Source organism: Balaenoptera borealis, assembly GCF_965194805.1.
Source record: "Balaenoptera borealis genome assembly, chromosome: 8".
NCBI classification, from domain to species: domain Eukaryota; kingdom Metazoa; phylum Chordata; class Mammalia; order Artiodactyla; family Balaenopteridae; genus Balaenoptera; species Balaenoptera borealis.
Window position 1 is genome coordinate 101,571,436 of NC_138865.1, and position 19,298 is coordinate 101,590,733.

The window sequence follows — 19,298 nt, forward strand, 5'->3', positions numbered from 1 at the left end:
ATGCAGCTGTGAAGTGAAAGGGAGGAGCTGTCATCCTTAATATTCCTAAATAACTCAGGAGCTTGAGTCAGCATAGAGCTTGAGTCCCATTCTTTTGGAGCGCTGCAGCACATCATCCCTTTCTGATGGGGCAAGGGGGTGGGGAGCACACTGAGTGTGGATACTGGACTGGGTTCAGGAACATCACCTGAGAGGTAGTATAATGTAGTGGTTAGTAGCACTGACTTGGGCAGGCTACCTTGGTTTGAGTCCTGACTCCTTTATTTACTAGGTTTGAGACATTGGACAAGTTTCTTAAACTATCTGACTTAGTTTTCTCATTCGTACAATGGAGATAATATTAGTACCTCTTCATAAAGGTCAATGCATTAATATATCTGATGTATTTAGAATGAAACCTGGCACATAGTGAGTGCTGTGTCAGTGTGTGTTGTTATCATTATCTTTATTGTTAACTTCAATTCTCAGGGGAGCTTTCTCTGACATTTCTAAATAGGTTAAGTTTCAGCTTTATAAGATTTAATGGCATCATTTACCACAGTGATAATAATAAGTACCATTTACTAGGTTTATTTGTTTGATTATTGTATTAATGATACTGTCTACATAAGCTAGAGTAAGAACCATGTTTGTTTTTGCTCACATTGCTCACAAGGCCTGATAAGTGTTCAAGAAATACTTATTGAATGAATAAGTATTTTTACAATTATAAAATAACTCAAAAAGATGTCATTGGGCTTCCCTGGTGGCGCAGTGGTTAAGAATCCGCCTGCCAACCCAGGGGACATGGGTTCGCTTCCTGGCCTGGGAAGATCCCACATGCCATGGAGCAACTAAGCCTGTGAACTACAACTACTGAGCCTGCACTCTAGAGCCAGAGAGCCACAGTACTGAGCCCGCATGCCACAACTACTGAAGCCTGTGCATCTAGAGCCCGTGCTCCACGACAATGAGAAGCCCGCGCACCGCAACGAAGAGTAGCCCCCGCTCGCCACAACTAGAGAAAGCCCACACGTGGCAACGAAGACCCAACACAGCCAAAAATAAAAACAAATAAATAAATTTATTTTTTAAAAAAATATGTCATTTTACCTCTAAAGTTAGCAATTATTTGAAAAAACAATACTATCATACATAGGCAGAGAGGTAAGGAAATAGATGCTATCAGGTACTACAGTTGGGAGCCATCTGTGGTAGACCCTATCTTGAAGGCAATTTGACCAAAAGAATTAAGTCTCTGCTTTTGGCTCTATGTCTAGGCATTTATCAAAATGACATAGAGGCATATTAAAAGGTTGATATAGAAAGATGTTCATTGTAGCACTTACATTGCATGGAATCAGAGTAAGCAAAATGTCTAAAAGTAAAGGCTTGGTTAATTATACTTTATCCATCATTAAAAAGTCATGTATAGAACCGTGGTTCTCAAATGAAGATTCCTACATGATGGTCACTCAACACTGGATAAAAATAGATGCCTAAGCCCGACCTCTTGGTCAGTGAATCAGAATCAGAATCTTTAGAGTTGAGCTAAGAAACAGGCCCTGTTTTTTCTAACAAGAACCTTAGGTGATTTCCGTGTACAGCTTGATTTGGGAATCACTGTTGCAATGTTTCTCCAGTTGTGCATTGGCTCGCAGTCAACTGAGCTAAAGGTTCTACTCATCTCTTAAAGCCAACTGAAATGCCATGTATTAAAATCTGTGGGAACCCTGGAAAACAAGAAAAGAGGACTTTGGGAGAACAACCAAAAACACAACAATCTGGAAGAAGGGAAGAAGATGGGATCAGACTGACTATTCAGAAAGCTAATTACTGCTGACCACCTTGCACAAGCCAAGGAAAAATCTTCTCCCTGCCCCTACCCCCTGCAAAAATTAGTAGATGAATTTCCCCCAAAAGAACAAAAGATTCTTCCAAAAATTGGAGCAGCAAGGCCTGGTTTGGAGGTGGGAGTCGGGGTTGCTGGTACTATCTCCTGGGCACAGAACATCTACCTTAGAGCTTACCTCCAGGCAGCGTTTTGAAGGGATATCTCATTGAGAGTGAGTGAACTCATTTATAGTTTTAGTCACCACAGACGTTCCTGAGATCCCAGGAGCAGAGGCCAGGCAAGTGAGAGAGTTAAGGAACAAGCAGGCCTCAGGCATTGCAGCACACAGAATTGATGGTCATGATGTTCACTCTCCGACTTCACTAGGTACCTCTTGAGAGCCTAGTGAAGTACAGAATACGCCATGACCTCTCATATCTCCCTTGGTAAGCTAAACTGCCTGTCAGTTCCTGCCCCTATACTTCCAAGAGAGACCTAGCTGTTGGTTTTTCCCTACCATTTTTTTGTACCCAGAGCAACATCTGCTGCCTTCAAAGCCAGTAGCCCCCAGCTGATTTTCTTGGAGTGGAGCGGGGCACGGTTTTACAAAGTTTACCACCTAATACACACACTCGCATATGCACATACTCTTACTTCATTCACAGGCCCGTAGTTTTACTCTTTGATTTTATTGTAAATTGGATATTATTCAGCCTTCTTCACTTAAGACTTCTTTAGTGAGCTAGGCAAAAGATTGTAGCAGGCTTTCTGGGTCAGTTTTCAGTAATGTATGATTACAATTAAAGACGATGCGTACTTGTTGAAGGAGGTGTAGCCAGTGAATATCCCACATGCGTTGTTGACAGCCCACACCCCCTTCTCTGAACTGCTTCTATGCTTCATGAAATCCTGTTCGAGAATGGGTAGGAGTGGCAACTGCTCTTGTCAGGTTGGGCAGGAGGTAGTGGGGCAGAGGAGACACAGTGCTAAAGTTTAGGTGACAGGTAGAACAGGTGGGTAGCATATTTCAAATTAAAGAATTCATGAGAACTCAGTTGAGTTTGTTCATTCAGTAGGTAATCATTCATTACTTGTGCAATATTTATCAAATGCCTTCTGTGTGTCATGCTTGTTAAAGGTGTTGAAAACACAGTGCTGGTCAAGGTTTCTACTCTCCAATAGTCTGCATTCAGTGCTTAGGGAAGGATTACAGAGCAAGAAGATGCCTGGCTCACAACTGTTGAGCCCTCGGGCAGTGTATTTGTGTAAAGATCCTCAAATCCTAAAAAACATTTAGAAATCTAAATCTGGGATTTGGGCTTCAGCAGCTGGGAAAATGGTGATGCCATTTATTGAGATATTAATTAGGAAAATATTGGGAAATATATATCTGCTAACCAGATTGACGGAGGTAGACAAAAACATAATCTAGTAAAACAGCACCATGAGAAGAGTGCCAGAACCACTGATGAAGTTAGTTTTAAAGGTGAAAGAGAAGGTGAGGGCCTAGTGACAGAAATTGAGCAGTAGCAGTAGGAATGCAAGGTGGGTCAACAGTGAGAAATCTGTAAATGTAACTTATGATGTAAAAAAGAAAAAAGAAGATCAAATGTATAGTTGAGTAAATACTTGATAAAATCCAACATTCTTTAATTAAGAAACATAGAAAACATTTTTTAAAATATTTATTTATTTATTTATTTATTTTTGGCTGCATTGGGTCTTCATTGCTGTGCGCAGGCTTCTCATTGTGGTGGCTTCTCTTGTTGCGGAGCACGGGCTGTAGGCACGTGGGCTTCAGTAGTTGTGGCTTGCGGGCTCTAGAGCACAGGCTCAGTCGTTGTGGCGCACGGGCTTAGTTGCTCCGCGGCATGGGGCATTCTCCTGGACCAGGGATCGAACCCGTGCCCCCTGCACTGGCAGGCAGACTCCTAACCACTGCACCACCAGGGAAGCCCAGAAAACATTTTTAACGTAGTTAAGAAAATTTATGAGGAACAGGTAGCTAATATCATACTTAATTCGTTAAACATTGGAAGCTTTGCCATAAAAATTAGGAATCAAAACAATTTTGAAAAATAAGGATAATGAGGAGGGATTTACCTTCCCAAATATAAAAACATATTCAGCTACTGGAATTTTAAATGATGCAGTATTAATTGTAAAATAGATAAATATGCAGTGAATCAGAATATGAACTATAGAAATATATGAAAAAGTAAGGAAATTTTTGTGCTTTTGCAAAGGGACCATAATACTCAACCAAAACCATATCAATTTTTAAATTCCTTTGCATTTCTCAGGGAAATGGTCTCTTTCCTTCTTTGAGTATTTTCTCAAATGAATGCTGTGACCTCATATTGGAGGGTTTAGTCCTATTACCAATGCCATGAAATTCAAGTCATCTTGATATCTGTTAAGCCCTTTTCAGAGTTTCTAAAATATTTAGCTTTATGAACAAAAATAGATTACTCACATTCTCAATTCCTGTCACTGATTCACCATCTTATCTGGAACAATTATTACCACTTTCAGTACTCACCATCTTCATTCCTAAAAATGGAAGTCAGAATGGAGGGGCTATTAATATGATATATACAGTAGCTTCAAAATCTCATTCCCAGGAGCAAATATTTCACAGTAATAAAAAAGACCTCTCTTCCCTTCCTGAGAACCAGCAAAGATATAAGAATTAATTTATGTATTATGTAGCTGTATCCATGTATATCATGTAATTATATCCACACTTATTAACTAACTTATTACTACATTAAAAATGTTTATTTAAAGCTTATCCACTATGCATAGAGAAAATGCATCTTAGTCTGAATGTTTCATCTTTTATTACAAGCTTTAGAAGTGTAGCAGTAGTATAAACCAGAAGCTTTGTAAAACCTAGTATTTTGGAAACCAGTGACCAGAGGTGAGGTCTTAGAATTGAACTAGGCCTGCAGGTTCCTCTACATAGAGATGTGCAGGACATATTGGAGTCAAAAGTGACTTGTAGGATTTGGACTTCAGCAGGTGAGGAGATGGTAATGCCATTTATTGAAAATTAATTTGGATATTAATTGTCAGGGTATGTACCTGATAACCGATCTGTAGGGGTGGATGAGAGCATCACCTGGTAAGGCAGTAATATGAGAAGAATTCTAGGACCACTGATAAATTATAGTTTTAAAAGTCAAAAAAAAGATGATGAACCCCAGCAAAGGAAACTGAGAAAATAACAGGGCAGTATCATGGAATGCAAGGAAAGATACAGAGTTTCGAGTAAGGCAGAGAACAGCTCTGCAAGCCACTGAGAAGCCAAAAGAAGAGAACCGAGGAGTGTCAGATGAGGTTGTTGACATGGAGGTTATTGGTGACCTTGGTCAGAGCAGTTCCAGTGGACAGTGGAGTAGTATGTGTTTTTGCATGGTTCTCTGAAATATGGTATCAGCCTGCCTTTAGCTCACTTACCAAGGTGGGGCTGTATTTTCAGCATCTAGGACAGATTCTTCATTATTAGGCCCTGCTACTCCTTAAGTCCTGGAAAATTCCATCAGGAGAATGAGGCTGTGTGAATTTAAAGACAGCTAAAAATGTTAACATCACTCACTTTGAGATAGAATTTCAGTTTTTCTATTTACTGTATACTTCTTTGAATGGGCTGTAAAGCATGAATCATCATGTCAAATCATGTTCATTGACAGGAAAACCACTTTTATTTTTTTTTATTTTTTATTTTTTAAAATTTTATTTTATTTTATTTGTTTATTATTTTTGGCTGCATTGGGTCTTCGTTGCTATACGCAGGCTTTCTCTAGTTGTGGTGAGCGGGGGCTACTCTTTGTTGTGGTGCGTGGGCTTCTCATTGCGGTGGCTTCTCTTGTTGTGGAGCACGGGCTGTAGGCGCGCGGGCTTCAGTAGTTGCGGTGCGTGGGCTCAGTAGTTGTGGCTCACGGGCTCTAGAGCGCAGGCTCAGCAGTTGTGGCACATGGGCTTAGTTGCTCCGTGGCATGTGGGATCTTCACGGACCAGGGCTTGAACCTGTGTTCCCTGCATTGGCAGGCAGATTCTTAACCACTGCGCCACCAGTGAAGTCCCAAAACCACTTTTAAAATGTGATTGAATAATACTGCTAGTCAACACATAGGGAATATTTTGAATGAATGGAATGCCATTGTAATTGTAATTAATTTTTTTCCCACGTTTATGCCTTTTTATTTTTATTTTTTGATGGAATAAAATGTTCTCAGCTTATCCTTTTCTATCTAATGCATTTTTTTAACATCTTTATTGGCGTATAATTGCTTTACAATGGTGTGTTAGTTTCTGCTTTATAACAAAGTGAATCAGCTATACATATACATATATCCCCATATCTCCTTCCTCTTGCATCTCCCTCCCATCCTCCCTATCCCACCCCTCTAGGTGATCACAAAGCATCAAGCTGATCTCCCTGTGCTATGCAGCTGCTTCCCACTAGCTATCTATTTTACATTTGGTAGTGTATATATGTCCATGCCACTCTCTCACTTTGTCCCAGCTTACCCTTCCCACTCCCCGTGTCCTCAAGTCCATTCTCTACATCTGTGCTACTCCTAGGTTCCTTCATAACCATTTTTTTTTTTTTTTTAGATCAGGCTATCATTAATGTCATTTTGTGTGTCCAGTTTTTATCCTCTATATTATGATTGTGCAAAAATGTTCATAGATGTTTTGCGTCATTCCTTTTATCAATCTTTTGATACTGATCTATGTGTCTATCCAGCTGTTTATTTGATACCTCCTTTTGGATGTTTGTGGGTTTTTAAAAATAAATAAATTTATTTATTTATTTTTGGCTGTATTGGGTGTTCGTTGCTACGCGTGGGCTTTCTCTAGTTGTGGCGAGTGGGAGCTACTCTTCGTTGTGGTGCGCAGGCTTCTCACTGTGGTGGCTTCTCTTGTTGCGGAGCACAGGCTCTAGGCGCGTGGGCTTCAGTGGTTGTGGCACGTGGGCTCAGTACTTGTGGCTCGTGGGCTCTAGAACGCAGGCTCAGTAGTGTGGTGCACGGGCTTAGTTGCTTCGTGGCATGTGGGATCTTCTCAGACCAGGGCTCGAACCCGTGTCCCCTGCATTGGCAGGCGGATTCTTAATCACTGTGCCACCAGGGAAGTCCTTTTGGATGTTTTAAAGGCACCTCAACGTAACATGGCATAAACCAAACCCTTTCTCAGTGGCCAAGTCAGAATCTCTAAACTATTCCTTCCTCCCACCTCCCATATCTAATCTTTCATCTTCTGCCTCTTAACTTGGTTTTCAAATCTATTGTCCTTTTAACATCCCTGCACTATCCAAGGCGGGTTACCAATATATCTTAGCTCAATTATTACATTCTGTCTCCTAACTGGATTCTTACTTCTGACTTAGATCTCTTCAAACTATTATCAGAATGATGATTCTAAAGTCACTTTCTTACTTACAACCATAGAATACTTTCTTCTTATCTCTACAATAAAGCCCAAACTTTTTTACACTATCTACAAGATCTTCATGATCTGGCCCTTGCCTGCCTTTTCAGACACATCTTGTACATTCTTCACTCCTTATGGGCCCCTCCTTATGTTCTTCCATTCAGCCATACTGAACAACTTCCATTTTCTCAAACATAGCATGTTCTCTATTTTCTGGGCCTTCAAACGGGACACTTTTCCTGCCTCTCACTAACTTCTATGTGTCCCTTGGTTCTCAGCTTACATAGAAACTAGTGGGGTGAGAGGCAGGTAACTTTCCCTGACTCATCTCAGTCTAGGTGAGATGCCCCTGCCTCGTGTTCCTGTAACACCATGTTCTTTCTCTTTTGTAGCACTTACTATGTTTGATTGAATTTATTTGTTTTATTGTTTCTCTGTCCTCCTAGACTGTAAGCTCTGTGATGACACAGACTATCTGCCTTTGTCACCCTTCTCTTTCCAGGATTCAACCAGCACTTCACAATGCTTAATACATGTTTGTTGAAAGTATAGATGGCAGGTGACACTTTACATTTGACTTAGGGAACTAAGTTACATGAAACAGTGAATCTCTCTGAAGGCACATATTTTATACTCTCACCCAGGAAACCTGATTAAAATGACTTTGAAAGTCTACTGAAATGTTTTCCACTTTTCAAATTACCTTAAATGGTTTTGCAAAGTCATACAAGGCTTTATAGAAAGGCATACTTGTCTATAGGTTGGGAGGTTTTTATGTGTAAGTTGCATAGACTGTTCATGTTATGCCGTTAAAATCAGTGATTCCTGAGTCCATTGCTTTTTAAAGGAAATTGAACAAATCATCACTCCTAGTCTATACGTTTGCTCTTTCTCTTATGATATTTATCTTGATGGAGAACAAATCTATCCTGGCTCTCAAGATAGAAAGCTGGGAATTATTCTAGCCTCTCTTTTCACCCTCATTCCTCAAAAGCAATTCATCACCAATTGCTGCCGGTTATCTTCTAACAGATCTGCCCTCTCTTCCTCTCTTTTTTAATTCCTTAGGCCTCTGGTCTAGACTCCTTTGCCCCTTGCCACCTTTTAATCTATCTGAAAAATGGTCTTTATAAAATACGAGTTTGGCCCATGTCTGTTTTCTGATTTAGGCCCTTCACAAAGTAAACTCCCAAGCTCTTTGTATGGTACACAAGACCATCGTGCTTTTGCCCCTGCATTATTCTTCAGTTTAATCTTTCTTCCATAGTTCCCGTCTTAAAGGTCACAAGCCAGTAATAACTGAATCCTTATAGTTGGCTAAAATCACCATACTGTTTCAAGTCACTGTGCCTTTGTGTAGAATGCCTTCACCCCTTTCGGGAAGCAGATCCTACTTCCTTTGCATTCCTCACCCCAAAAGTAGAATTAATCATTATCCCCATATCTGGAACATTTACTTATATTGTATTATAGTTTATTAATTAATTGACTTACATAGTGTACTATTAAACTTTAAACTTCTTGAAGTCAAGAATGCCAGTTTTATTTCTCTTTTTTTTTCGGAATGCTTCACACAGTGTGTATTAGTTTCCTAGGGCTGCCTAGCAAAGTACCACAAACTGGGTGGCTTAAAACAACAGAAATTTCTTGTCCCACAATTCTGGAGGCTAGAAGTCCTAAATGAAGATGTTGGCAGGACCATTTTCCTTTTGAAACCCGCAGGGAATCCTTCCTTCCTCTTACTAGCTTCTTTCTGGTGGTTTGCTGGCAATCTTTGGTGTTCCTTGGCTTGCAGCTGCATAATTCCAATCTCTGCGTTCATTGTCACATGGCTTTCTCCCTGTGTATCTGTCATCTTTTAAGGACACCAGTCGTGTTGGGTTAGGGGCCTACCCTACCTCTGTATGACCTCATCCAAACTTAACTGACTACATCTGCAATGACCCTATTTCCAAATAAGATAATTCTGAGGTAGTGGGACTTAGGACTAAAATATATCTTTTTGGAAGGATACAGTTTACTCCATAACACAGTGTTTAGCATATAGCAGGTATTCAGTAGATTTTACTGAATTGAAATGTAAATGAAATACATGTTATATATTCCTGGTATGGAATTAAAATATTTTTTACTGTGATTTTTTAAATTATTAATAATGTGGACAAAGTATCTTTAGAATTTGTCTGTTTCCAAAAATTACATAATAGTTACATGGTAGTTGTGACATTTGAAAATTAATAAATACACTATCTTAAAGTAAAAGCAAATATTCTCTGAATTCTTTATTTGTAAGCCCATTTTTAGTGTCTACTAATTTATATAATTTACATATAAATTTTGTTTGAAACAATAGATGTATTTTAAATTTTAGAAAGCACATTCTAGGCCTCAATAGCAATAAATACCCTTTCCATATCCTTTACTGTGTTTTTTTTAAGTAGTATCTCCTTTCTACACATTAATGTTGGAATTGTTTTCTTCAGACTTTTTTGTTTTTGATAAAATCTCCGTTGTTTAAGTAGTTTTCCATATTTAACATATATAATAAATTGTATCCTTTAATGGGAATATGGAGAAATTAAGTTTATATGATATACTTCTTAGATTCTGAGAGTTCTAATTGGTGGGAAAATAAAATAGGAAGTTTACGTCATTCTCAATAAGAAAAAACAGAGTAAACTTATTTCTGTTTTTTTAAAAGAGCTGTTGCTTTTCATGTTCTGTTTTATTTTTGTTGTTGTTTCTAGGTTTTTAAATCACTGGTCTGTTAGTTGAGACATCATCAGTGCTTTTTAGACCATACCCAAGTTTCCTTTGCATTGAAAGTTACTCAGGGAACTCCTGAAAGAAGGTAGCAATGTTGAGTGTGTTTAAGTTTAATGGATCCCTTCTCCATCCCTGCTAAAGCTAGTTATATTCCATTAGCAATTGATATGGTAAAATTTATCAGAATTTTTTATGGCTCGTGCTTTTTGCATCCTAAGGAACATTTGCCTACCCCAAGGTTACAAAGATATTCTCCTGTGATTTCTTCTCAGAATTTTTTAGTTTCAGATTTAGGTCTGTGATCCATTTTGAGTTAATTTTTACGTGTAGTGTAACTAAAGGTTGATTTTTTTTTTTTTTTAATGGATATCCTATTGATCCAACACTGTTTGTCGGAAAGATTTACCTTTACAGTTTTGTCAAAAATCAATTGACCAAATATGTGTGGGTCTATTTTTGGCTACTTCCTCTGTTCCATTGATATATGTGTCTATTCTTTTGTCAGTACCCCACGATCTTGATTACTGTAGCTGGAAATTATTGTCCACGATCTTGATTACTGTAGCTGGAAATTATTGTAAGTCTTGAAATCAGGTAGAGTGAGTCCTCCTACTTTATTCTTACTTTAGAATTTTGCTTTAGTTATTCTATAAGTTCTTTATATTTCCATATAGATTTTAGAATCGACTTGTCAATTTCTACTAAAAAAGCCTGCTAGAATTTTGATTGGAATTGCATTGAATATATAGATCAATTTGGGAATAATACCAACCTAACAATATTGAATCTTCCCAGTCTACAAATATGGTATATATCTCTGTTTATTTAGGTCATGTTTAATTTCTCTCAGCAGTGTTTTGTAGTTTTCAGTATAGAAATCTTGGATTTGTTCCTAAGTATTTAATACATTTGGCACTACTTTGAATATAATTTTTTAAACTTTAATTTTCTAATATTTTGTTGCTGGTATATGATTTTTAAAATATTAATCTTGTATCCTATTACTTTGCTGAATTTATTTATGAGTTCTAGCTGTTGTTTTGTGAATTCTCTGGAATTTTCTACATAAACAACCATATCATCTACGAATAGACAAGTTTTACTTCTTCTGTTCTAATTTTTCTTCCTTTTTATTTATTGTATTATTTCAGTAGCTATGACATCTAGTACAATGTTGAATAAAAATGATGCAAGGGAGTACGTTCTTGCCTTATTCCTGATCTTGGGAGGAAACAATTCAGTCTTTTATATTAAGTATGATGTTGGCTGTAGACTTTTTGTAGATGTACTTTATCAGTTTGAGGAAGTTCCTACTATTATTAGTTTGCTAAGAGTTTTTATCATAAATAGATTTAAAATTTTGTCAAATATTTTGTCTTCATCTATTGAAATTGATCATAGGCCCCCCCCCAGTGGATGGTTAATATGTTGAATTATATTGATTAGTTTTTGGTTTTTGTTTTTATAAATTTTTATTGGAGTATGATTAGTTTTTGAATAAACAGCCAACCTTGCATTCCTGGGATAAGTCTGCATTCCTGGGATTGGTCATGATGTATTACCCATTTTATATATTGTTGGATTCAGCTTGCTAATGTTTTTAAAGGATTTTGCATCAAATTAGGAATATTGATCTATAATTTTCTTTATTGTAATATCTTTGTCTGGTTTTGGTATTAAGGGTTATGCTGGCCTCCTCAAACAAGTTGGGTAGTGCTCCCTCTTCCTCCTAGTTTTTGGAAATATTTGCATAATTTTGGTATTATTTCTTCCTTGATGAGTGATAAAATTTACCAGTGAAATCTTTTTTTTGGAAAAGATTTTTTTTAATTCAATTTATTTTATAGGTAAATGGCTACTCAGATTTTCTGTTTCTTCTTGTGTCATTTTGTTATGCCTCAGTAATTAAGATTTAGTGGTATTAAAACAACAGCAACAACAAATCCTTTAAAAGGTTCAGAACCTCATAAAGAGAGAGACTATAAGAACTGTGGGGCAAATTGTAACTGAAGTCAGGTGAAAGCCAACTAGATATGGTGTTTGACTGGTAGCTCACTGTCGGGCTTTGGAAAAGCAACATAATTTTTTTATACCTTTTTTTTTTCTAAAAAATAGTTTTTCCCAAACTTTTGAAAGAAAAATATTTTCATGAACCTTCTTTATACCTAGTGCTGGCTTTAAGTCATTTTTATCTTGATGTTATTTAAATATGTTTATACATAAAATATATGCTTATACTTCTAATAAACCTGTAAATCAAAACAGACATACAAATTCAACTAAAGTAAACCTGCAAAACCATAAGTTCAAATTAACAACATTAATATGATAAGAAAACCAGACTTGAGACAATATCTTTCTAATATTATAATGCTGGAGGCAGTATAGTATGTTAATTAACGGTGTGGGCTCTGGAGTTAAGACTGAAGTTCAAATTTTGGCTCTACCATTACTTTGTCCAAGTAAAATGAGGATAATAAGTTACCTAATTTATTAGGATTGTTGATATAATTAGGATTATTGATATGTCAAGTCCTAGAGTAGTACCTGGCAATCAGTAATTGTTCAGTGAATGTTAGATATAATAATAGTTTTATGTTGTTCTGAAACCTAATAATTAATGTTAGGTTTAATGGTAGAAAGTCTGATTCTGTATTTAATGTTTCTGATTTTGACTTTAACAATATAAATACTAATGCATAGAATATCTGCCTAAGTTAACATACAATGTGGTGATGATAACTTTATAGCTTTGTTTGCTGATTTAGGATAATCAAATCTCATACTTAACCTACACTCTGCTAGGCAGGCCTCCTTGAGGTTCAATTTTTAATGACATGTCCCATGATAATTCTGTAAAGCTTAGTGTCTAATCCAATCATTGCCCATATAAAATGTGGGAAAATCCTATCTGAAGTTATTTTTCTATTCTTGAAAATGTAGAAGAAACATTATTTTTCAGCATAGAGCTTATCATCAGACTGCTGAAGGAAATTAGTAGATCCTGGAAACTACAGTTGATCCTTGAACAACTCCAAGTTAATCCGTGTATAATTTATAGTAGGCCCTCTGTATCCAGGGTTCAACCAACCACTGACTGTGTAGTAGTGTAGTATTTACTATTGAAAAATATCAGTGTTTAAGTACATCTGCGCAGTTCAAACCCACATTGTTCAAGGGTTAGCTGTACTTATTCTCAGCAGTTTGCAAGTACCTTGATTGTCTTATGGTTGATTCTGTTTTGTATTAAACTTTGAATATATTGCAGTATATTGATAGCTATTCCTTGTCAGCTTAGACTCAATCCATTTAAGTACCTTAAATATTAGCTAATTATGCTCTCATAGCTACCAGTTAACATTGGTTGCCTGGTTGAATTATATTAATAGTAATACTGGAAAAATATTTTCATTTTAGGGTACTCAAGAAAAGTTTAAGAGCCTCTTCATGAGATTGCTAGTAAGTTTCATAATGTAATAAAAGTGACTTATGATTACTACCTGTTGATTCTTAAAGGTTGGTGATTATTATAGAATTAAGTGGATAAGCTTTTAACAAAATTTAAAGTTTTATCCACTTTGCCTTTTATTTTAATTATAATTTTTTCTGGCTGCGGGTCTTCAGCAAAGTTACTATTTTACTACTGTATAGTAGCTTTTACCTGGACAGTAAGTACTTTTGACTTCCTCAGGCTTATACAATTTTGTGTTTTGATTCTGCCACATTTTTTACAGTTTGAACTGTTACAATGACTTCATTCAAATATTGTGCCATAATGTATATGATTTTTTCTATGAGCATATATCATTTATTTCTTTTCTCGTTAGCCTATGACATTTAAAGAGGTGTTTTGCTTCACCATTACATATGCCATTTTCATGATGTCAAATCATAATACTTTTCATTTGAAAATTATTAATGCAGAAGAGTAGTTTTGTATTTATATCTGCTAAAAAGAATACAGCATGAACAGGTTTCCCAACAAATTGGAAGTTGAGTGATGTCACTTTAGTTGATTATGGACACTAATATGAGTATAGATACAGAGGCAAAGGGGAACTAAAATTACAAGGTGATACTTAGATATAAGATTTAGATGATTCATAATATGCTTATATTAATTGTATTTTTATTATGATAAAAATGAAAACAATTATAAACATTATGCCGTAAAATTGTAGACCTCCCAAGATTTATTTGTGGAATCCAGTCTGAGAAACCTAGAGTATAGTGCAAAGAAAATGAAGGATTCTGCTCTAAGGCTTCAAAAACCAGAGGTGAATGTATTATTTTTTGTGTATCAGTTAGTAGTTGAGTTCAGCTGTGTGTAATCAAATACTTCAACAACAGTGGCTTAAGCAAGATCAGGGGTTTATCTTTCCCTTAAGTAACAAGGAATCTTAGGCAGTTCAGAGCTGATGGCAGTGGCTCCACGATGTCACCAAGCTCCTGTGGCTATTCTCTCCCATCCTCAAGTCCTTATTTCATGCTCCTAAGATGGCCTCTGCAGGCCCAGCCATCATGTCCTTATTCCAGGCAGGAAGAAAGGGAAGGACAAAGGGAAAAAGGCAAAAACTGGGACAAGTCTGTGCTTCAAAGGGCTTTTGCAGAAGCCCCACCCAGTGACTTCCGTTTACATATTATTGGCCAGAACGGTGTCATGAGATTTCCCATGTCAAAGGAAGCTGGGAAATATGTTTTAGGTGAGCATATTGCTGCTCCAATAGATTGGGACTCTGTAATGAATAAGAGAGAATGGATACTGGATAGGCAAACAGCAGTCTCTGCCATACCAACTAAACAGATATGTTAAGAAAGCTCAAAAAACAAACATCAGGGAATTCCTTGGTGGACCAGTGGTTAGGACTCCATGCTTTCACTGCCGAGGGCTCAGGTTCGGTTGCTGGTTGGGGAGCTAAGATCCCGCAAGCCGTGCGGCGCAGACAACACACAAACAAACAAACATCAACACCCCCCCCCCCCCAGTCTTTCTGTTTTTCTGCATTTCTACTTTAAAGTTATATGAAAGGAATATAAATGAAGTAAGTTCCTAAATTGCTAGAGTACGAAGGAAACATAAAGATTATAGTCCTGTCATTTTAAGCTTAGAGATAATTAGTGGCTTGTCTGAGGCCACAGACAGGAGTTCCAGGACGAAAATTTGAAGTTCTTGACTCTCACACTAGTCCCTGTCCTTTTGATTTATTGTGCTGCTTCATAAAATCTGGTTGTTCATGTATTACTCTCCTATATACACAAGACAGCTGTGTTTTGGTTACACCACTGGGGAGAAAATCCTCTAATCCCTTGAATGATTACAATAAAAGTCATAGGAGGAAATTTCTTGTTTCTTATTTGAGGATCTTATATGTTTACTTTGTTAGTGTTGATGGTGCTGCCAGCATTTATAAATTCATTCATTCACTCTTCATTCATTTATTCAGCACCAGCAATAGATTATAAGGTCTCAAGAGCAGGACCGTATCTTATTAACTTCTGTATCCCTAAGTAGGTCCTCATTGATGAATGAAAAATTATATCATAGTCCCTGTCCTCAGGTAATGCTCAGTCAAGTCTGGGAAATGGATAAGAATGTCAGTTGATAACAGTACAGCAAAGGCCAAGTTTCTTGAGATAATGGAAGTACAGGAAGAAAATCTAAAATCTCTGAGACTGAAAGAGTTATCTAGAAAGACTTCAACAGCAGGTGGTCCCGAGGTCAGTCTTGAAGGGGTTTTCCAGGTGAAGAAAGAGGAAAGCTACATATCAAGCCAAAGAATGAGTTTTTAGAGGCCCAGTGGAGGTGAGAAACTGTTTAGAGAGGAGACAGGAAATACGGGAAAAGGTCATAGTAGTAGTAGAAAATGAGGGTCGGGAGGTTGACTATAGCCGTGGCCGTATCACAGAGGCCATATCACACATGTTACAAAACATGTTAAAGGATTTGAATTTACCAAACTCTACTGATGGTGTGCCATGGAGGTAGGGCAGAGAATGGTGGCTCATATGCGCCCTTTTGCATGGTCACATGGCATTGTAGTTGGACCTTGGCACCTTAGTGCAGAGCCCACTTCCAGCGAGGTACCTTTTGTCACCCACAGCTGCAGATGACCAGGGAACACACATCAAGATCCTTGTTCCTCTAGAAGAATGGTACAGATGAACTGGTTTGCAGGGCAGGAATAGAAACACAGATGTAGAAAACAAATGTATGGACACCAAGGGGGGAAAGTGGCGGGGGGTGGTGGTGGTGGTGGTGTGATGAACTGGGAGATTGGGATTGACATATATACACTAATATGTATAAAAAGGGTAACTAATAACCTGCTGTATAAAAAATAAATAAAATTCAAAAATTCAAGAAAAAAAGATCCTTGTTCCTTCCTCCCTAGTTCTTCCCAGGATGTCCCTTTTGACAGAGCCTTATTAAACCTTTCTAATCACATGTGGACTCCACGTGCCTCTTTACTTTTTTTTTTTCATCATGTTGTCCTCACTCTTACCCAGTCAAGGACCCATAACAAGTATTCTTTTTGACCTCTTCCCAATAAGGAATGATTCATTCCTCTTTGGTAGTTGATTATATACCAGCTTGGGCGTATAGGAACCTCAGATGGTAAAATACACCAGATGCATGTTTTTACCTCTGAATTGTGAGATAAAGGCAATATTTCAGGAATTTCAGACAGTAAGGAGGTGGGAAGCCTACTCCTAAGATTTGGTTAGGGTGCTGGCACCCGGCCTACCCATCCTTGCTTCTGGTCTACAGCCTGCCTGTGCCCCTGACCCCAGCAGGGGCCTCTAGTGGCTCCCCTCCCGGACTGTTTTCCCATCTCTGTTAAAGACTTTTCTTCCCCACTTCCCAGATATAGCCCCTCATTCTCTTCTTGGGCTCCCAGTAGTGTCATTTGTTTTCTGGTGCCCAGCAGAAAACCAGATTTCCCTTCTCTGACATCCATCCTAGAATGGATCTAAGCCTTTGGTGGCCCTGCCTCTAGTAATGAAGTTTATGGTAGCAGAAGGTGAAGTTAGAAGTTCATCCTCCTGGTTAATACAAATAATACACACATTTTATTATTACAGGGCTGACTGAACCTCTCTCTGTGTGACTTTGGAAGTAAAATGTACTATGAAAAAAGCTTACCTCTTTTTTATTGCTTGGTTTTTTTTTTTTTTCTTTCACTTTTTATTCTTATGTAGACATTATAACAATAAAGGAAATTAACAAAAAATTTCTCAAGTCCCACAGCCATAAACCATCGATTGTTTTTACTTTTTTTCCTGTGTTCTCTTCCAGTCTCTGCCCATATGCAGTGATATTAACTGGATACAGTTTTGAAGTATATTTTTTTAATGCCACATGATCATAGTTTAAGGAAATTGAAGTGATTGAGATATGGGAATATCTTGGGTAATAATAGCTTCTTATTCTGATTATTTTCCTTTAGGAAAGACACTGCTGATCCTGTAACATGGAGGATTGCCTTCATACCTCATCTGAGAATCTATCCAAATTGGTCAGCTGGGCCCACAGCCATGGGACCATTTGCAGCCTCATTCCAAACCTGAAACATTTGCTTTCGGAAGGTTCCCATGGGAACCTGACAGCAATGTGGGGCTGTAGTGCAGGCCATGCTTATCACTGGCCACTGACAGCTACTTGCAGAGCTGGCTCCCAAGAAAGGGTCTGTTTCCAGGATAACAGAAGTTTTAACTCTGATAGTCCCAGTATAATTGGAGTGCCCTCTGAGACACAAACTAGCCCCGTTGAAAGGTACCCTGGGAGACCAGTGAAAGCAAAGCTAGACTGTAATCGGACCAGAGACTCTTGTGACTTCTCTTATTGCAGTGAGCCCTCTGAACTGGATGAAGCTGTTGAAGAGTATGAAGATGAAAACACTCTGTTTGACATGGTTTGTGAGTCTTCTGTTACAGATGAGGATAGTGACTTTGAACCCCAAACCCAAAGGCCTCAAAGCATTGCTCGAAAAAGGCCTGGAATAGTCCCATCTTCTCTCCATTCAAGCTCCCAGGCTCAGATGATTGATGAATGCAGCAGTGATGTGATCATTAAGAAAATCAAACAGGAGATTCCTGAAGATTATTATATTGTGGCGAATGCAGAGCTGACCGGAGGGGTAGATGGACCAGCCCTCTCGTTGACGCAGATGGCAAAACCTAAGCCTCAGACTCATGCTGGTCCCTCCTGTATAGGGTCTGCTAAGCTGATTCCCCATGTAACATCTGCCATCAGCACAGAGCTAGACCCACATGGTGTGTCTGCATCCCCCTCTGTGATGTCTAGACCAATCGTCCAGAAGACTGCTAGGGTATCTTTGGCTTCACCAAACAGAGGACCCACTGGTGCCCATGGCACCAACCAGCAGGTGGCCATACAGATGCCGGTGAGCACATCCCATCCTAACAAACAGATCAGCATCCCTTTGTCTGCCCTGCAGCTGCCTGGACAGGATGAGCAAGTTGCTTCTGAAGAGTTCCTGTCCCATCTGCCCAGCCAGGTCTCCTCCTGTGAGGTGGCCCTTTCTCCCTCAGTTAACACAGAGCCAGAAGTGAGCTCCAGTCAGCAGCAGCCCCCAGTTGCTCCGACCATAACCACTGAGGCCACGGCACAGTGCATACCAGGTATGGCACGTGAGGTGACAGAGTCCCTCATCCACGTACATCAGAGAATTCTGCGCCGTCAGCACTCCTAAAACCACTGGCTCAATTTGCTAGAATTTGGGCCTTTATTATTCTCAGAAAGATAGAAATAATGAAATATTTATACATCCAGGTGATACAGTAAAGGAAAGTCATCTGAAGTAAGGCCATCTATCTGGTCGATGTACCTCAGGGCTGAGAGGACAGCTGTAGGATTGTGCTGTTGATATTGCATGGCTGTATTTAAGGTTTGTATCTGATCTTAAGCTGAATTTTTATAAGTAAAGTTATTTTTGAAAGATTTTTTTAATGCTCTTGGTTACTGTTTGTTTTTGTTTTTTTTTAATTTATTTTATTGATTTATGGCTGTGTTGGGTCTTCGTTTCTGTGCGAGGGCTTTCTCTAGTTGTGGCAAGTGGGGGCCATTCTTCATCGCGGTGCGCGGGCCTCTCACTATCGCGGCCTCTCTTGTTGCGGAGCACAGGCTCCAGACGCGCAGGCTCAGTAATTGTGGCTCACGGGCCCAGTTGCTCCGCGGCATGTGGGATCTTCCCAGACCAGGGCTTGAACCCGTGTCCCCTGCATTGGCAGGCAGACTCTCAACCACTGCGCCACC

The 19,298-nt window shown here is 38.5% G+C and overlaps 1 protein-coding gene and 1 long non-coding RNA gene across 9 annotated transcripts in view; one reads left to right on the top strand and one right to left on the bottom strand.

Moving 5' to 3' along the window:
* KIAA1958 overlaps nt 1–19,298 on the top strand; it is a 225,725-nt gene that overhangs the window by 66,094 nt on the left and 140,333 nt on the right. For 7 of the 8 annotated variants that reach the window (XM_082403961.1, XM_082403965.1, XM_082403960.1 and 4 more), the window contains exon 2: nt 17,470–18,664. In XM_082403961.1, the coding sequence (XP_082260087.1) occupies nt 17,494–18,664 (1,171 nt within the window). In that variant the 5' untranslated portion in view covers nt 17,470–17,493. Of the gene's footprint in view, nt 1–13,438; nt 13,481–17,469; nt 18,665–19,298 lie in introns of all 8 variants that reach the window. The other variant, XM_082403958.1, reaches the window with a different exon arrangement.
* Nucleotides 972–5,900, bottom strand: LOC309634318. Its single transcript, XR_014247976.1, has 2 exons — nt 4,290–5,900; nt 972–3,751 (listed from the first exon to the last, which is right to left on the bottom strand). It is a non-coding gene; the product is annotated as an uncharacterized lncRNA (long non-coding RNA).